This window comes from Cyprinus carpio, chromosome A14, assembly GCF_018340385.1.
Source record: "Cyprinus carpio isolate SPL01 chromosome A14, ASM1834038v1, whole genome shotgun sequence".
NCBI classification, from domain to species: Eukaryota; Metazoa; Chordata; class Actinopteri; order Cypriniformes; family Cyprinidae; genus Cyprinus; species Cyprinus carpio.
This window is the reverse complement of record NC_056585.1, coordinates 11,772,477-11,789,174: the sequence shown is the minus strand read 5'-3', so window position 1 is coordinate 11,789,174 and position 16,698 is coordinate 11,772,477. Positions and strand designations below refer to the sequence as shown.

Here is a 16,698-nt window from a genome sequence, read left to right as displayed (position 1 = left end):
TTTCAGGCAATCTGGCCACTCTTTTTGTCCTCTTTTCAATGCAAGATGCTGTTTTATCACCTTTTTTCAAAGAGCAGATGTAACTAGATTTTTACACTTGAGTGGCGCTTGCCTGTGCAAAACTCACAGTGCTGCAGTGTTGGCGAAGCCTCTTTGAAACTGTAGCTTGTTAAGTTATAACCTAATAATAATTGGCAGTAAACCGCAGTCAAGATGTATCTTGGGGGAAAAAAGTTGTTAGCTCCACTAAAAGCTACAAGAAAAGTATCTAAATCCATTATATATAGGATTTATAATTGAATCAGAGACATACTCTTCCTGGGGTTTTAAATTAACAATCTCAATTCGGGTTACACTAGGCCTATCACATTTTAATTGTTAACTGTATATTAAATCAAATATGCATTCTAATTTATATAACGGAGTTGAAAATTTAGTACATAAAAGGAGTTGAAGTGGTTATTTTGTTCATTTATCATCAAATGACCCAATTCACTATGATTCTGACTTTCCAACTCTACCCCAGACAGCAATAGTGTTGGCCCAGATCCAGCCCAAATCCAAATCCGAAACTGCTTGCTGTCTGGGACATAACTGGGAGAAGACGAATCAAGTCATTAGAATGAACCAAACTTCCAACACAACATATGAGAGGAAACCATTTAGAAATTAAACTGACTTTCCATCTCTACAAATGAAGCAGATGACCATTTAGGACGAACTGATCCATTAGAAGGAATCGGACTTTCCAAAACAACATATGAGAGAGGACCATTCACGACGAACCGATTCACTTGAAAGAATCGGACATTCTAATGCTAAACAGCTTGTGAGAGACTGGGTCAGTTAGGACAAGTCGATTCACTTGAAAGCGTTGGTCGCGCTACGCTGCAAATCATTCGCTACTGGAAAAGCTATGTTAGGACAATAATTAAATTGTCAGACTACTGATCAATAAACATTGTTACTTTAATTAGCCACCCCAGTGGCATTGCTGAGGTTAGGCTACAAGGTTATTTTTTTTTTTTTTTTTTTTTTTTTTTTTTTTTTTTTTTGCGTGATTGCTAGTGTTTACTGGGGCGAGTCAAAAGAGCGTGTCAAAAGTTATTCAATGCACTGTCCATTTTATCCATTTTACTAAACATACATGTATGTTTTACCTCCCCGCAGTTCCAAACTGATTTACACTTTTCTTTCTTGAATTTTGTTCCCTCGATCAACACAAAGATCTTTCCATTCGTCTGTCCTTTCTCTCTTTTTCTCCTCCTCTCCACTCATCCCTCGCTCAGCCCATCATTGCTTTACGATAGCTGTGACCTTTTCAGTGGCACTCCACTATCAGACTCTTATCTCACTGCCAGTGTAGCCGAGCGGTCATTTATGAGGTCACTTCACAGAAGTGGACATTAGCGATAATGTACTTCCAGTGACTCAGGTGTCACACTGAAACGAAGGCAAGCGCGCACACGCACCCACTTTTACCCGGCATATAATCATCCAGCTCTGTGTACATGACAAGATATGTGGACGTCGTAACAAATTAAAATGTCCGTAGGTGGAAGGAATATTTTGCTTGATGAGAGAAGAGAAAAAAAGATGATACATTTTCTTCAGAGTACTATTACAAACGCGCACACGCACACACAACTTCTCGATCCCACTCGGTTTGTACGCTTGTTAGTTCCACTTGAAATGGCAAATGACAAACAATCAGAGGCAGTGAAGCAGTGGCTTACCAGCTCACAGAACCAGCCAAAACAAAACAAACAAGGCAATTACTGCAATTCACACTACACCAGCTCTCCATGTAAACACACACACGCACACACAGATAAAGACAAAGGCCTTTGCAATTATAAACACTATTATTATTATTATTATTATTATTAATAATAATAATAAACAATATTATTATATAAACATTACTATCTCTCGCAATCTATTTTTAATAAAATCAGCTACACAAGCGCGCGCACGCGTAGCTCGAGCAGCGGGGATGCAGCCTAGATTAAAACGACTAAATCCACTGAATAACATATTTTCTTATCTCCAAGGTTACGAAGAGAAGGTGGAAAAAAATCTCCGAACTGATTTTTTATACATCACTGGCTTTGCAGGGTTTTGATAACCTGAAGCCAAAAGAGGAAGTTGGCAGATGTGTTTAGTTTACGGCCCGTTTGTCTCCCTCACGGATATAGAACAAATTTATGCCGCTGTGCTACGCAAATACACGCAAAATACAAAGTTGTGCTCATTACGTAGTTTTAGCATTGCTGTAGTTCATGTAATTAATTCATAGGCCTATTATTAACTGCAGGACGCATTCAGCGATGTTTGAAGCAGTTTAGTGTTAACATGTTTAATACATGACAAGTGTTCTGTGTTTGTATCTCTCACACGCTGGTTTATAGACTTTTTTGACGGGCAGTAAATTATAAGCCTGCAAATGGATAAAATAGCATGACATGAATCGTGTAACAAGTAAACAGTTGGCAAAGGAGTTTTATTTATCCTATAACACCCTATGAGTCATTTTATGAACACAATCGGTCATTTGAAGGAGTGCAGTAAACACAAAAATATGCTGTTAGGTGCTTTGAATATATTTTATTGTAATTTTGTCAATAATGTTGTATGATGACATATTTAAATATATATATATATATATATACATATATATATACATATATATATATATACATATATATATACATATATATATATATACATATATATATATATATATATATATATATATATATATAGCCTACATACACACACACACAAACACGCATGAACTGTTTGGCTAGTTATAAAATTATATTTAATACAATTTAAAAATAATAATAATAATAACCCACCAGAACATTACAATTATGGATTGATTATCTCACGCACACTATAATAATGTATTTTTTATTCCCGTGCCAAAGACAAATTTGAACAGAAAATGAAAACAATTTAACTGAAAAACTATTTTTTATTAAAACAGAATTATTTATGTGTCCACAAATTTTGATTCTCTCCCCATCACATCACTTACATTATAACAATAAGGAGGAAAAGACATAACTGTTCAAAAGCTTTCAGATTATTTTTATTAATTTAAGATATACTGTATATATATATAGCCTGGCAGGTGAAGCATAACATATCCACCTTGTCAAACAAAATAAGCAGAAAATCTGTTTATTTAGTTATTTTAGCTATTTATAGAAAAGCCCTGTTGAATCTTAATGCTAATGAGAAAACCTCATAATCAAAGATGTTAGTTTAAAACATTTCATCCTGTCACGTTCAGAATTTTACTTTTTATTATTATTTCAGCTTATGATGACAGGGCAGTCTGTTAACACTTAAAGACATTCTTTTTCTGGTAGAAGTTTTAAAATCAGAAATTTATTTGGAAAAGCAGCTTAATAGAATGACTCATATTCACCTTATAAAGTGTGAAAAAAGAGATGTGACATACAGCCAAGTATGGTGACACATACTCAGAATTCATGCTCTGCATTTAACCCATCCAAAGTGCACACACACAGCAGTGAACACACACACACTATGAACACACATCCGGAGCAGTGGGCAGTCATTTATGCTGCGGCGCCTTGGGAGCAGTTGGGGGTTCCGTGGTATTGCCAGCCTGAGACTCGAACCCACAACCTTAGGGTTAGGAGTCAAACTCTCTAACCATTAAGCCACGACTTCCCATACAGTACATGGTGCTGTTTTTTTTTTTTTGTGATCTGGGGGCAAATATGCAAGAACACAGTGATTTTTGAAGCAGATCAAATAAATGTGTGTAAATGTTTGTTATTATACATTGCACACCTCTCCTTAACAGGCTACATTTAATTTTTTAGCAGATCAAATAAATGTGTGTAAATGTTTGTTATTATACATTGCATGCTTTTTGTTATGGCATGAGAACTTGCAACATCAGAGAACCGTGAGCTAGTGTTATTTTAGTATAATTTGGATACTATTATAGTTTTTATTAATATTTTGAATTAGTTTTTGTTTTTATATTTTCATTTTTGTTAAAGTTTTAGTTATTTTGTTGTGTGTTTTTGCCATTTATATTAGTAATTGTTTTTTATGTCAGTTAACATTTCTTTTATTTCAAGTAACACATTTCTTTATGGTTTTATAACATTAACTATAATAATCCTGCAATTGAACATGTCAATATGTAGTTAAATTATTGAAATATTAACTTAAACTCTTCAAGTAAATATTTTACACCTATGGGGTTCAGCTTAAGAAAACATTTGAAAACTCTATATAAGTAAATGTAGAAGTTAACATTAACTAAGATTTTTTTAATGGTTAGTTCATGTTAACTAATGCCAACAAATGGAACCTTATTAAAAAGTGTTGCCAAGTCCACTATCAGGGCCTTGTTCTTGCTGATGTTCACCTCTACTTTCTGTAGATATGCTTTGTCTTGGCTGTCAGCATCAAATCCATCCCAACAGAGTGAGAGTGAGAGAGAGTGAGATGGCAGAGAAAAGGAGGAGGGTGGGGTGGAGGAAGAACAAACATGTCCCTTTGAGATAGACTCTAGTACTAATATTGACCAGCACGCTTCAGAAAACACAGACGCACGACTCCGCTACAGTAATGAAAGCCCCACAAAGGACCATCGACACGTTTTATCAGCAACCTGAATTAGAAGCGTCTGTTCACCTTGATTGCTAGTATTCATATGTTTCACTTACACACACACAAACACACACACACACATACACACTCACTCACCACTGCACATGCAATCAGCCAGAAAATAAGAGCATGTGGCACAAAACAAAAAAACACCACTTTTTTTGCTCTCAGCAGGTACAAGTCCAACTATTAAAACAAACACACATATCACAAAGCTAAAGTTGGTGAGCGCATAAATTAGAATCAGACTTCATCAGAGGCTCCGGTTCATCCATGTAATATTTTTCTGCCTGTCATTCATATCCAACAGTTAACCAATCAGTGCTGAAAGTCATACTCCAACCAAAAATGAAACTTCTGTCATCATTTATTTCACCCATATGTCACCCATATGTTGTTCCAAACCTCTATGAGTTTCTTTCTTTAATGGAACATTAAAGAAGATATTTTGTAGAATGCTGGTAACAAAACAGTTTTTTTTTTGTTTGCTATTGACTTTAACTACATGGATGCACTGTCAGAAAAAAGGGGGCTGGTATCTTTTCAAAAAGTACATTTTTGGACCTTTTATGTGCAGTCTAGTGTCAGTTCAGATTATCCAACTTCAACCAACTCATCAATAAATAATGGACATTTTATTATTGATTGATTTTTATAGAATTATGAGCTAGTATTGTTTAGAATACGTCTTTGCTCTCTCTCTATATATATATTTGTGTGTGTGTGTGTGCAGTATAGAGGTGGATGAACAATGTCTTGTTTTGTTTTGTTGTTTGTTGTCAATGTATATGTCACCATTATGTGTATATTTTCATTTATAGTGAATGAATGTTGTCTTTATGTTAGTTTTATGTTACCTGCCTAGGGACTCCAGATGAAAAGTAGTTATTGTTACTAATTCTGGCATATTTACATGGTGTATATTTATACAACAATGTTCATGAATATGCATGGTCCCTATTAAATAAACCAATAAATAAATAAAATAATGTTACACTGTGGACATGACAATCAAGTGTCATTGAAGATTGGAGCAATGACTGTTGAAATTTTAGCTTTGACATCACAGGAATAAATTAAATTTTAAATATATTCAAATAGAAAACAGTTATTTAAAATTGTGTTTATGTATGTGTATGTGTGTGTCTGTGTGTGTGTGTGTGTGTGTGTGTATACATAAATACACAGACACACATATTCAGTATATAGTAAAAAAAAAAGTCATACATTGACACAATTCACAATTGTCAAGAAAACTATTTCCACACATTAAAACAGAAACGTATTTATAGAACCCTATATCAGATCAAGCACTACTCCTAAATGCCAAAAGGAGATTAAAGTTCACTGAGACACCCTGAAAGTTAGTATGAGTGTGTTTACAGGGTGAGTGACAGGACTGAGGATATGAGTTTTGACATTGGACAGATTGCGTGTCCCTCGGTGAGCCCTGGGGTGGCAGAAAGGCTGGGATCAGCCTCTTCATGAGGTGGGGCGGCTGGGGTATGAGAGCGCGTGTGTGTGCATTTCAGGACAGGCTCACAGATGTGCATAACGACCCCACGGCAATGGAACTGCTGTCGCTACGCAGCACACATTGCATAGCAACCAGATAACATCAGTCAGATAGGCCCGATTTCAATGTTTAGATGTAAAAGGTTATAAATTAATTAGCCAGAGGCAGAGACAGGGCTCTGGATAAACAAGAAAACAGTAATATCAGAATACAGCTTCATTACGCTTGTCATAAAACTGGTTCTGTTTTATCACCTTCAAACCTGGCACTGGATAAAACCATCAATCCACAGGTGACCTAACTAGCAGGTTACAATTTCCGTAAGTCTAATTTGACTTAGACTTGTCTCTAAATCAAATTGAAATTGTGAGTGCAGTACATGTGACGGTGTCAGGCAGCTTTATGACCTTCTCTACATTAGAAGGTGTTGATGTGTTTATTTCCATGCAAACAAACTGTAATTGCACTTTGGTAAAAAGACATACAGGTGCTGATCATATAATTAGAATATCATTTTCATTAATTCCATTCAAAAAGTGAAACTTGTATATTATATTCATTCATTACACACAGACTGATATATTTCAAATGTTTATTTCTTTTAATTTTGATGATTATAACTGACAACTAAGGAAAATCCCAAATTCAGTATCTCAGAAAATTATTATTATTATTAAAAATATTACTAAAGACCAATACAAAGAAAGTATTTTTAGAAATCTTGGCCAACTGAAAAGTATGAACATGAAAAAGTATGAGCATGTACAGCACTCAATACTTAGTTGGGGCTCCTTTTGCCTGAATTACTGCAGCAATGCAGCGTGGCATGGAGTCGATCAGTCTGTGGCACTGCTCAGGTGTTATGAGAGCCCAGGTTGTTCTTATTTTGGGCTTCTTTTGTCTTATTTATTGTTGGGTTTGGGATGTCGCACCTTCCTCTTCCCAATACCCCAAAGATTTTCTATGGGGTTAAGGTCAGGTGAGTTTGCTGGCCAATTAAGAACAGGGATACCATGGTCCTTAAACCAGGTACTCGTAGCTTTGGCACTGTGTGCCAAGTCCTGTTGGAAAATGAAATCTGCATTTCCATAAAGTTGGTCAGCAGCAGGAAGCATGAAGTGCTCTAAAACTTCCTGGTATACAGCTGGGTTGACCTTGGACCTCAGAAAACACAGTGGACCAACACCAGCAGATGGCATGGCACCCCAAACCATCACTGACTGTGGAAACTTTACACTGAACCTCAAACAACGTGGATCGGGTGCCTCTCGTCTCTTCCTCCAGAAACCGGACCCTGATTTCCGGATCGGGTGCCTCTCGTCTCTTCCTCCAGAACATAACTTTGGACTACTCAGCAGCAGTCCAGTCCTTTTTGAAGCGAGATGCTTCTGACGCTGTCTGTTGTTCAAGAGTGGCTTGATACAAGGAATCCGACAGCTGAAACCCATGTCTTGCATACGTCTGTGCGTAGTGGTTCTTGAAGCACTGACTCCAGCTGCAGTCCACTCTTTGTGAATCTCCCCCACATTTTTGAATGGGTTTTGTTTTTACAATCCTCTCCAGGTTGCGGTTATCCCTATTGCTTATACACTTTTTTTCTACCACATCTTTTCCTTCCCTTCGCCTCTCTATTAATGTGCTTGGACACAGAGCTCTGTGAACAGCCAGCCTCTTTTGCAATGACCTTTTGTGTCTTGCCCTCCTTGTGCAAGGTGTCAATGGTCGTCTTTTGGACAATTGTCAATTCAGCAGTCTTCCCCATGATTGTGTAGCCTACAGAACTAGACTGAGAGACCATTTTAAGGCCTTTGCAGGTGTTTTTGAGTTAATTAGCTGATTAGAGTGTGGCACCAGGTGTCTTCAATATTGAACCTTTTCACAATATTCTAATTTTCTGAGATACTGAATTTGGGATTTTCCTTAGTTGTCAGTTATAATCATCAAAATTAAAATAAATAAACATTTGAAATATATCAGTATGTGCGTAATGAATGAATTTAATTTACAAGTTTAACTTTTTGAATGGAATTATTGAAATAAATCAACTTTTTGATGATATTCTAATTATATGACCGGCACCTGTATGAGCACATCTCACAGCAGAGAAAATGGAAGGATGCAAAGGATCTTGCAGGAAGGAATGAGAAAAACATATGGAAGTTGTCTTTTCTGTCTGTTTTTCTTTTCAGAGAAGTAAAAGGCTGTGAGGCAACAGAGGGATTTTCTCCTGCTAAAAAGTCCGAGCTGCAGGTCACACTGAGAACTAAGCCATGTTCTGCCTTTCATCTGGCACAGCATCATTTTATACTGACAAACTGTGTACCTGCACTCATGCATTCGCTAAGCTGGTGTTAATTCAAAAGTCGCTACATAAAATACTGTCTTTGATCATTTTCATGTCATTTTTGCCCCAGACCTACATTTTATTGTAACTTGGCCAGAGCTGTCTAACACACTAAACTCTTTAATTCATCTGCCAACATATAAAAAAAAAACCTTGGATGGTGTTTATCTGAATTAGGTCTATGCATATTCAAAAACAAGGCGTCATGGTTACGTACATTTTTGTTTAAAACATCATGATGAATCCTAAGTTTTTTAGTAAAAAATAAAAATTGCCATTTTAACAAGCATAGCTTTTGAAGCAGAGTTATCAACAGAGTTATCTTGAGATTATTTATTCACACTTAAAATAAAACAGCTTAAAATAAAGTGTGAAAAAAAAACTATGTTTGGAATGGAACTCTTGGACGCACACTGTGCTGCGTACACTGTTGCATACTATATTTAAAAAAATGCAATGATGCTTATTTTATATACGGTACATTTTTGTTATATGAACTCATCAATTTGTGTGTTTTTTCAGTGAGTGGCATCCAGGTATCATAAAAAAAAGTTATTTATATGTTATCTGTTATTATGAAGAAATAAATGCATTTATATTGCATTTTAATAAAAATGTATCTAAAATTTGATTACAAATATAATAGTGAGTGGCATCCAGGTATCATAAAAATATGTTTTTATATTTTGTTTTATAAATATGTTATTTTATATTATGTTTAAAAAATTGTGCAGTGAAGACATGCCTACTGTATTTACCTGTTTCAAATCATCATGTTTAATTCTGAGAATGGCATCCATCATATGTAAATAAGTACTGTTATATTGCATTTTAATCAAATTGTATATATAAAGAGAAATGAAACTATATAAACAAATGGAATGTCCAAGAACAACAAAACACATATCTTGAAAAAACATCCACTGCAGATTTTGTCAGTAGACAGATTTATGGTGCAGGGGTCATGACCTGTTAAAAAAAGCCCAGCAGGACACCTAATAACTCTATAATAACTCTAACTAATAATTTTTCCTTGGAATAAAAACACAGGAAGATCTCCATATGGCCTGCTGTCTTGTACAAATAACAACTAAACGAAAAAAAAACCGCATTTTCACAAATATGACTCTAGAAAGATCAAATGAAACGTTTTTAAACGGTAACAATGTTGCCAAGGCTGATGATGAATGACGTTCGCTCAAAATATCACATGCACAGCTGCCACCTGCTGGTGAAGCGCGGAACGTCTCTAATTATCGTTCCCCAATTAAACCAGTCTTAAAAAGTTATATAAAAGATTCATTCACGCAAACGCGAATAATTATCAATTTAACAGCTGTCTTTAAAATCTTAATTGTGTAAGTCTCAGCATCATCAATGTTCAGGACTGAATTTTGAGCGCGCGCTGCGGAGAATCCGCCCACTTCCCTCAAGCGTGTCCAATAGTATCTCCAGAGAGTCATGAGGTTTATTTTAATGACCTTTGCTTGACTTTTCCACCAATTTACAGGTGTGCCATCACAGGTGGACAGCGACATGGAGGGACAGCAGCTACAGCAGGTGAGCGAGTTTATTTACAGTTAGTATTTATAAACAACATACTTGTTTTGCTCAAACTTTGCGCAGTTAGAATGTGTCATCACACTTCAGCTCATCGATGTAACACGGCAAGCATTACATCACCTCTCTGATTTGATTGTTGGCAGGTTTTGAACCCACACAGACTGAAGTCACTACAAGAATGGATGCAGAAAAGCTCAATCACTTTAACACAGGTCAATGGGCAGAGGAAATATGGTGGTCCTCCTCCGGGTAAGAATTTAACTGAGATCAGCCCTTTGCAATTAAAACATAACCGTGGCATTTCAAGCTCATTTATGTCTCATAACATGACACTGAAGTATGATGGGGATGAAGACAGAGCTGTAGCACATGGCCTCTCGTTTTCCTTCATAGCATTAAGTGGAGCAGAAACAGGTTGTTTACCTGTTATGTTAGAGGTTTTAGGAATTAATCTTTATAATTTTGGGTTTAAAACAGCTTGTCATGTAGGACTGATACATTGTAGCTATCTTATTAAAGTTTGAACCATGCCTCTTTTGTGCTTTTTCCTTACCTCGATTAAAGCATGGACACCTGGAGATTAATTTGGCTGCAAGTCAATTATTGCTGATTGGATGGTTTTGCTTATTGCTTGATGAAAATGATTGGTTCACGATCACTTTTAAAGTAAAATTTGGAGATGATTGAATTTAAATTCTAATGTGTTGATCACTTTAGATGTATATAGCTTGTATAAATCAGACACCAAGTGTATATGTTTTAGTTGTCAAGCTTTTAACTTCAGTAATATTATTCAGATTGGGGTTAACTGTGAAATGCCTTTTATATGTATCAAAAATCATGAGTGCATAGTTGGTAACTTCTTTAGTAGTTTTTGCTCAATAAGTTCATTCATTTTTAGCTATGATCTGAGTCTCTGATCAGTTGTGATGTTTTCATCAGTTTTTCAGAGTATAATTACACTTTTAAAGGATCATATCATGAGGAATTGCATTTGCCTTGATCTTGATATCTAAAAGAGCTTAAAGCACTATGAAATAAATCTCAACATATATATGTTTTATAAAGTCAGATCTTGACAGTTTGAGCATTTTAGTGTCTATGATGGTCATAATTTATTAAGAGATGTTTTTTTTATCACAGTTTGACCACTAGTCGACATGAATTCAAGATGCTTTGAAGTTACAGCTAACCAGGGTTCTTATTTATTTATTATTTATTGGTTTTGACTATTTTATTTTTTCAAAGCACTTTCAAAAAGTGTATTTTGCCAAAAGTGTGTGTGTGTGTATAAATGAAGCGTAACTTCAAGTTGAAGTATTATGTTGCATACACACACATATAAATGTATGTATGTGTGTACATCTCTATCATACTGTTATCAAATTTGTTTCAGCATGACGTATTTTGGAAATCTAATCCCAGTCACTTTTGTTTTTGATCAAACATAAATTATCACTCCTTTTGACTTTCTTTTCTTTTACTCCAGGCTGGCAAGGTCCTGCTCCCGGCCCGGGCTGTGAGGTTTTCATCAGTCAGATCCCATGTGATGTCTATGAGGACTGCCTGATCCCTCTTTTCCAGAGCATTGGCACTATTTACGAGTTTCGTCTCATGATGAACTTCAGTGGGCAGAACCGAGGCTTTGCCTATGCAAAGTACGGCGACCCGGTCACCGCCTCCGCTGCCGTCATGACCCTGCATCACTACCGTCTGCCGGAGGGGGGCTCCCTGACGGTGCGCAAGAGCACAGAGAAGCGGCAGCTGCGTCTGGGGGATCTTCCAGCTAGCACAAATCAGGGAGAGTTGCTGACGGTGCTGCGAATGCTCTCTGACGGGGTGGAGGATGTCCTGCTGAAGATGGCCGGGCCCAAAGGGAGAGAGGTTGTGGCTCTAGTGAACTACTCCTCCCACTACGCCGCATCCATGGCCAAGAAAGTGCTTGTGCAAGGTATGCCGGGACATGGAAATATTTGGATTATGAACTGAATGGCTGTTTTTTTTTTTAAAGAATGTAGTATGCCGTTGCATGTGCAGTATGTGAATTTTCACAATTTGCGGTACAGTATACCACAGGGATAGGCAACTCCGGTCCTGGAGGGCCACTGTCCTGCAGAGTTTAGCTCCAACCCTAATTAAACACACCTGAACAAGGCAATCAGTGTTTTCGGGATTACTAGATAGATACAGGCAGGTGAGTTTTTATGAGGGCTGAAGCTAAACTCTGCAGGATAGTGGCCCTCCAGGACCGGAGTTGTCTATCCCTGGTATACCATATATACTGGGAAGTGTGCATTAAGCCAGTGGTTCTCAACTCCAGGCCTCGGGACCCACTGCTCTGCACATTTTAAATGTTTCTGAATCTGACACACTCAGTTCAGTTCATGGATCTCTCTCCTAATTGAGCTGATGATCTGAATCAGGTGCGATAAATAAGGGAGACAAACAAAATGTGCAGAGCAGTGGGTCCCGAGGACTGGAGTTGAGAATCACTGCATTAAGCAGTACATCAAAGTTTATTAATATACTTACGTTTTTTTTAATGAATACTTTTAGATTGTGACAAATGTCTATTTTAAGTAAATGCTGTTTGTAAATGCAAATTTTCTGTTCATCAAAGAATCTCTTAAAAAGTATCACATTTCCACAAAAATATGAAGCAGCACAACTGTTTTTAACTTTGATAATAGTAAATGTTTCTCGAGCAGCAAATCGATATATTAGTAAGAGAAAATATTGTAAAATTATGTCACTGTTAATTAAGAACATAGATCTTTTAAGTTGTTGTTTTTTTTTTTTTTTTTTTAGCTTTTAGGAAGCAGTATGGCATTTCCATTACTGTGAAATGGATGTCCTTCTCCAAGTCCAAGCATGTCGCCGAGACCGGAGAAGACGACTGCTTTACTCCACCTGCTCTGAATCCCCTCCCCAAACCCTCCATCACCCCTCCCCACCTGCACCCTCAGCCCTTGCTTCATGATGTCTCAGCCCATCCCCCTGTCCAGCCCTTCTTCCGGGCCGTGGGGGGTCCGGCCGGCCGGAGAGATGAGACGATGCCTCAAGCCCCCGTGAATCACGACGCCGTGTCTCAGCTGCAGTGGATATGCGAGCTGCACAGACTCGGAAATCCGCAGTATGAAGTTCGTTTCCATCGCATCAGCTCTGACGGCTTCCTCTGCTTCAGCTTCAAAGTCCTGGTCCCAGGCCTTCTTTTTCCCCTGTGCGGGGTTATCCAGATCCTTCCAGGCACCAGCATTCAAGCCATGAAGGCGGAAGTTTATAGAGCTGCCGCCGAGCAGGTGATCCAAACCATGTGTAAAGTCTTAAATTTGCGACCTTTCTAAAAATTTTGTTGCTTTTCAATGTAATGTGAAGTTATCTGTTTTACATTCAGTATTATGGTTTGAAGGCATGTACTGTTCCAGTTTCAGATGAGTAAGTGGCAATTAATGATTAAACAAGTATTTAGTTTAATGTTAAAGAAAAAAAAAAGCCAATCAAGGCAGTGAATTTCTTTTAATTTTACAAGCTCTTGAATTCGGTGGTATGAAAGAGTTTTGAAGTATTGTGTTCTCGTTGGTATAATGTTTTATAATATTTTAACTATGTAATATTAATCATTTATTTTAGTCAGACTCATCACATTTGGATGACTGCATGTTTTCACGGCTTCTTATTTTGAGTGTTTTTCACTGTATTTGACTTTTCACGATTTATTTGGAGTGTTTGTCACGTTTGTTGACTTGGCATGGTGTGCTCTTGTTTCCTTGTTTGATGGGTTGTACTGACTATAAATGACTTTTGTACAGTAAATAAGTTGTTCAAGAAATAATTCTTGTGTATGCTATTGATCAAGTCCTTGATTATGACTTGGAAAAGTTTCGTTAATTTAAAACACCTTAACACAAGTATTAAACTTTGATGCAGAAAATTGCTACAGATATGAATGGCACCTCAAGTCACATGGGTTGTTAAGGAGCGATATCAAAAGTCATCTTCGAAATTTTTTATTTTTATATCAAAATGATTATAAAAATAATAAATTCTTATTTTTATGAAAAACTATTAATCTGTATGAAATTTACTACTAAAATTGTAAAACAAAAAATATATAAGTTACAGCAATAAAATTAAAATATTCTTATTTATCTTAAATATTAAAATATTGCTACTGTAAATATTTTAAAATATTTTTAATGCTGTAAAATCACAATACTCAGCTGTCTCAAAATAATTACTACTGTAAAATGACAATACTAATGTCTAAGAAACACTGTAAAATTTCCTTATAAAAATGTTTTAAAATAATTTTTACATGTAAAATTAAATTATTAATATTTATAGCATTACAATATTTTTTGCTTAGTAATATAATATTTATATTTAATTGTTTATTAAATGTAAAGTTGATTTTGATTTTGGGATTATGTAAAAGTAATCTTGCATGTAAGAAGAGACAAAATATCTTATACCCCTTTTTCCTGCAATGCAGTTTGAGGGCTGGTTCGGAGCCAGAGTCTAGTTTCAAATCGGTTCTTTGTCTTTCGACACCCAGGCAGGGGCCCTGAACCAGGAAAAGTGGTTCGTAAGTAGCACCAAAACATTGCTGGTCTAGAAGTTAGAACCGTTTGCGTCAGGGGCTTGGGGCGGGGTTATCGTGATGAACAAGACAGACAGAAACTTTTTTTAATGACAGCTAACATGAACACACTTTTTAAATAGGTGCGCTAAACATGAAACACAATAAGAATGGAATGAACACATGGAATTCACAATGTTTGGATGCCGATGCATCGGCACTGCACTAGACCGGTCAGGGTGCCACAGGAGTGATCGGAAAGCAGACGACTCTCTTTATGGTTTTGGATTGGTTTCACGGTGCTTTGGTGTTGTGCACCGATCGGCGATGCATCTCGAACAAGCCTGTTGTGTTCGGCACTGAAAGATGAGACGTATTCAGTGACGTAAGACCTGGCTCTGTGGTGGCTCTCTAGCCCGTTGAAAGGCAAACCGGTTCTAAGAAGGCTCGCCAATTGAACCAACTCCGAACCGGCAATAGCACTGGCTCTGAACTAGCACCCGGTTCATGCTGGTGAAAAAGGGGTATTAGTTACTGATAGATCTGACGTAATCCAAGCACATTTTAAAATAGCAGGCAATGAGTAGAATGTTTTATCAATGTACATGTTTAACAGCTGACACAATTGTAAGTGGCGTTTGGTAAGTGGGTCCACTGTCCTCCTCTGTCTGTACCCTGAAATAAATTAACATAGCAGGTGTTTGGATTTACAAAAATGAAACATGTATGTACAGCACAATTAATTTATATTTATGTTGTGAACATGCTTTAATCAAGAGATGAACAAAGATGAACAAAGGTCTTACATGTTGGGAACAACAAATTGGGTTGTTTTTAACCCAGTGTTTTTTAGAGTGTACCTTTGATTAATACATTAAGAAATCAAGTTGGTACCCTTGACACAATTAAATCACTTTAACAGTACACAATGCATTTGTGTAATGCCAATCAGGATTTACAAATAATATCTTGAATCAACATGATTATTTTAAAGTCTCACCTGAATGAAATATTTTGGTTTGGCAAGCAATAAGTCATTAAGAAAAAGAGGAAAATTATGTCAGTTTAACACATTCTGATAATGTGGGACCGATGTACACATAAAAACAGTAAAAAAAAAAAAAAGAAAAGAAAAGTTCTTTGAATTTACTTAACATTTTTACAATGTCTGATTTTGTTTTTATTTTATTTTAGATACGCTTTTTGATCTTATACATAAGGTACGCTATGGGAAAATTTTTATTTGTTTAATTTATTTTATTAAATTTTTTATTATTTTTGATCAGACTCCCAAAGATGGAGGTATAAAAATGTAAAATAACTATTTATTTGAATAAGAGTGAATGTGTGACTCGTGCTGGCAAAATTTGTCAGAATGCGCACTGGCTAATTTTGAGCTACAGGGAAGAAAGAGGGGGGGGGGAAAAAAAAGGTAGAACAAAAATTTGTTCATTAAGCCCTCGTCTATCGATCCCAATGCTCCAAATAACAATTTTAGATGTTTACCTTTATTTGTAAGTTTTCTGAGTGGAGTACCTTTACTAGACTGTCATCCGAAGTGTGCGATCCCGATAAATATACACATCATTACAGTATTTAAGCATTCACACAAATGTAAAAAAAAAAACTAAAAATAACTCATTTTTGAAAATTTGTTCATTGTGAGTCATTTTGCCAGCACAGGTCACATGCAATACAAGATTGTGTGACAAATGTAGTCTGTTTAATGCATAAAATTGATTTATACTCAGTGAATGGCATGACGTTGTACACATTTTTACCTCTTCTCGGCTGGCTACGTTGCGCAGTTTGACAACTCTTGTTCTCCTATAATGGCCACCAATGGAATTCCAGTTTCCTCACAGTGCTGCAGTTGACTCAACAGCATCAGGTTTTTCTCATATAAAACTTAGGCCTACAGCACATAATACATAATTCAGTTTATGGTTAGAGATCATAATGTACAACTTCAAATTCATTTTTGTTTTATTTATAAGACCTTGATTCCGGCATTCCAAAGCTCACTGGTCA

General features: G+C 36.4%; 3 protein-coding genes across 6 annotated transcripts in view; all 3 read left to right on the top strand.

Moving 5' to 3' along the window:
• Positions 1-16,698, top strand: part of LOC122133921 (SH2 domain-containing protein 4A-like) — a 956,524-nt gene that overhangs the window by 229,854 nt on the left and 709,972 nt on the right. The window lies entirely within an intron of this gene.
• The window catches only part of LOC109066939 (sorting nexin-25), an 825,452-nt gene that overhangs the window by 521,730 nt on the left and 287,024 nt on the right, over positions 1-16,698 (top strand). The gene's annotated exons all lie outside the window — the stretch shown is intronic.
• On the top strand, positions 9,885-13,917 carry LOC109089193 (dead end protein 1-like). Of its 4 annotated transcripts, none has more exons than XM_042770657.1 (4): positions 9,885-10,085; positions 10,232-10,337; positions 11,578-12,039; positions 12,897-13,917. In XM_042770657.1, exons 1-4 carry the CDS (start codon positions 10,062-10,064, stop codon positions 13,430-13,432), a joined length of 1,128 nt encoding a protein of 375 aa, XP_042626591.1. In that variant the 5' UTR covers positions 9,885-10,061; the 3' UTR covers positions 13,433-13,917. The 4 variants fall into 4 exon arrangements, with proteins under 4 accessions (XP_042626591.1, XP_042626592.1, XP_042626593.1 ...); XM_042770659.1 differs by lacking the exons at positions 9,885-10,085; positions 10,232-10,337 and adding exons at positions 10,804-10,943; positions 11,232-11,285; XM_042770660.1 differs by lacking the exons at positions 9,885-10,085; positions 10,232-10,337 and adding exons at positions 10,870-10,939; positions 11,232-11,285.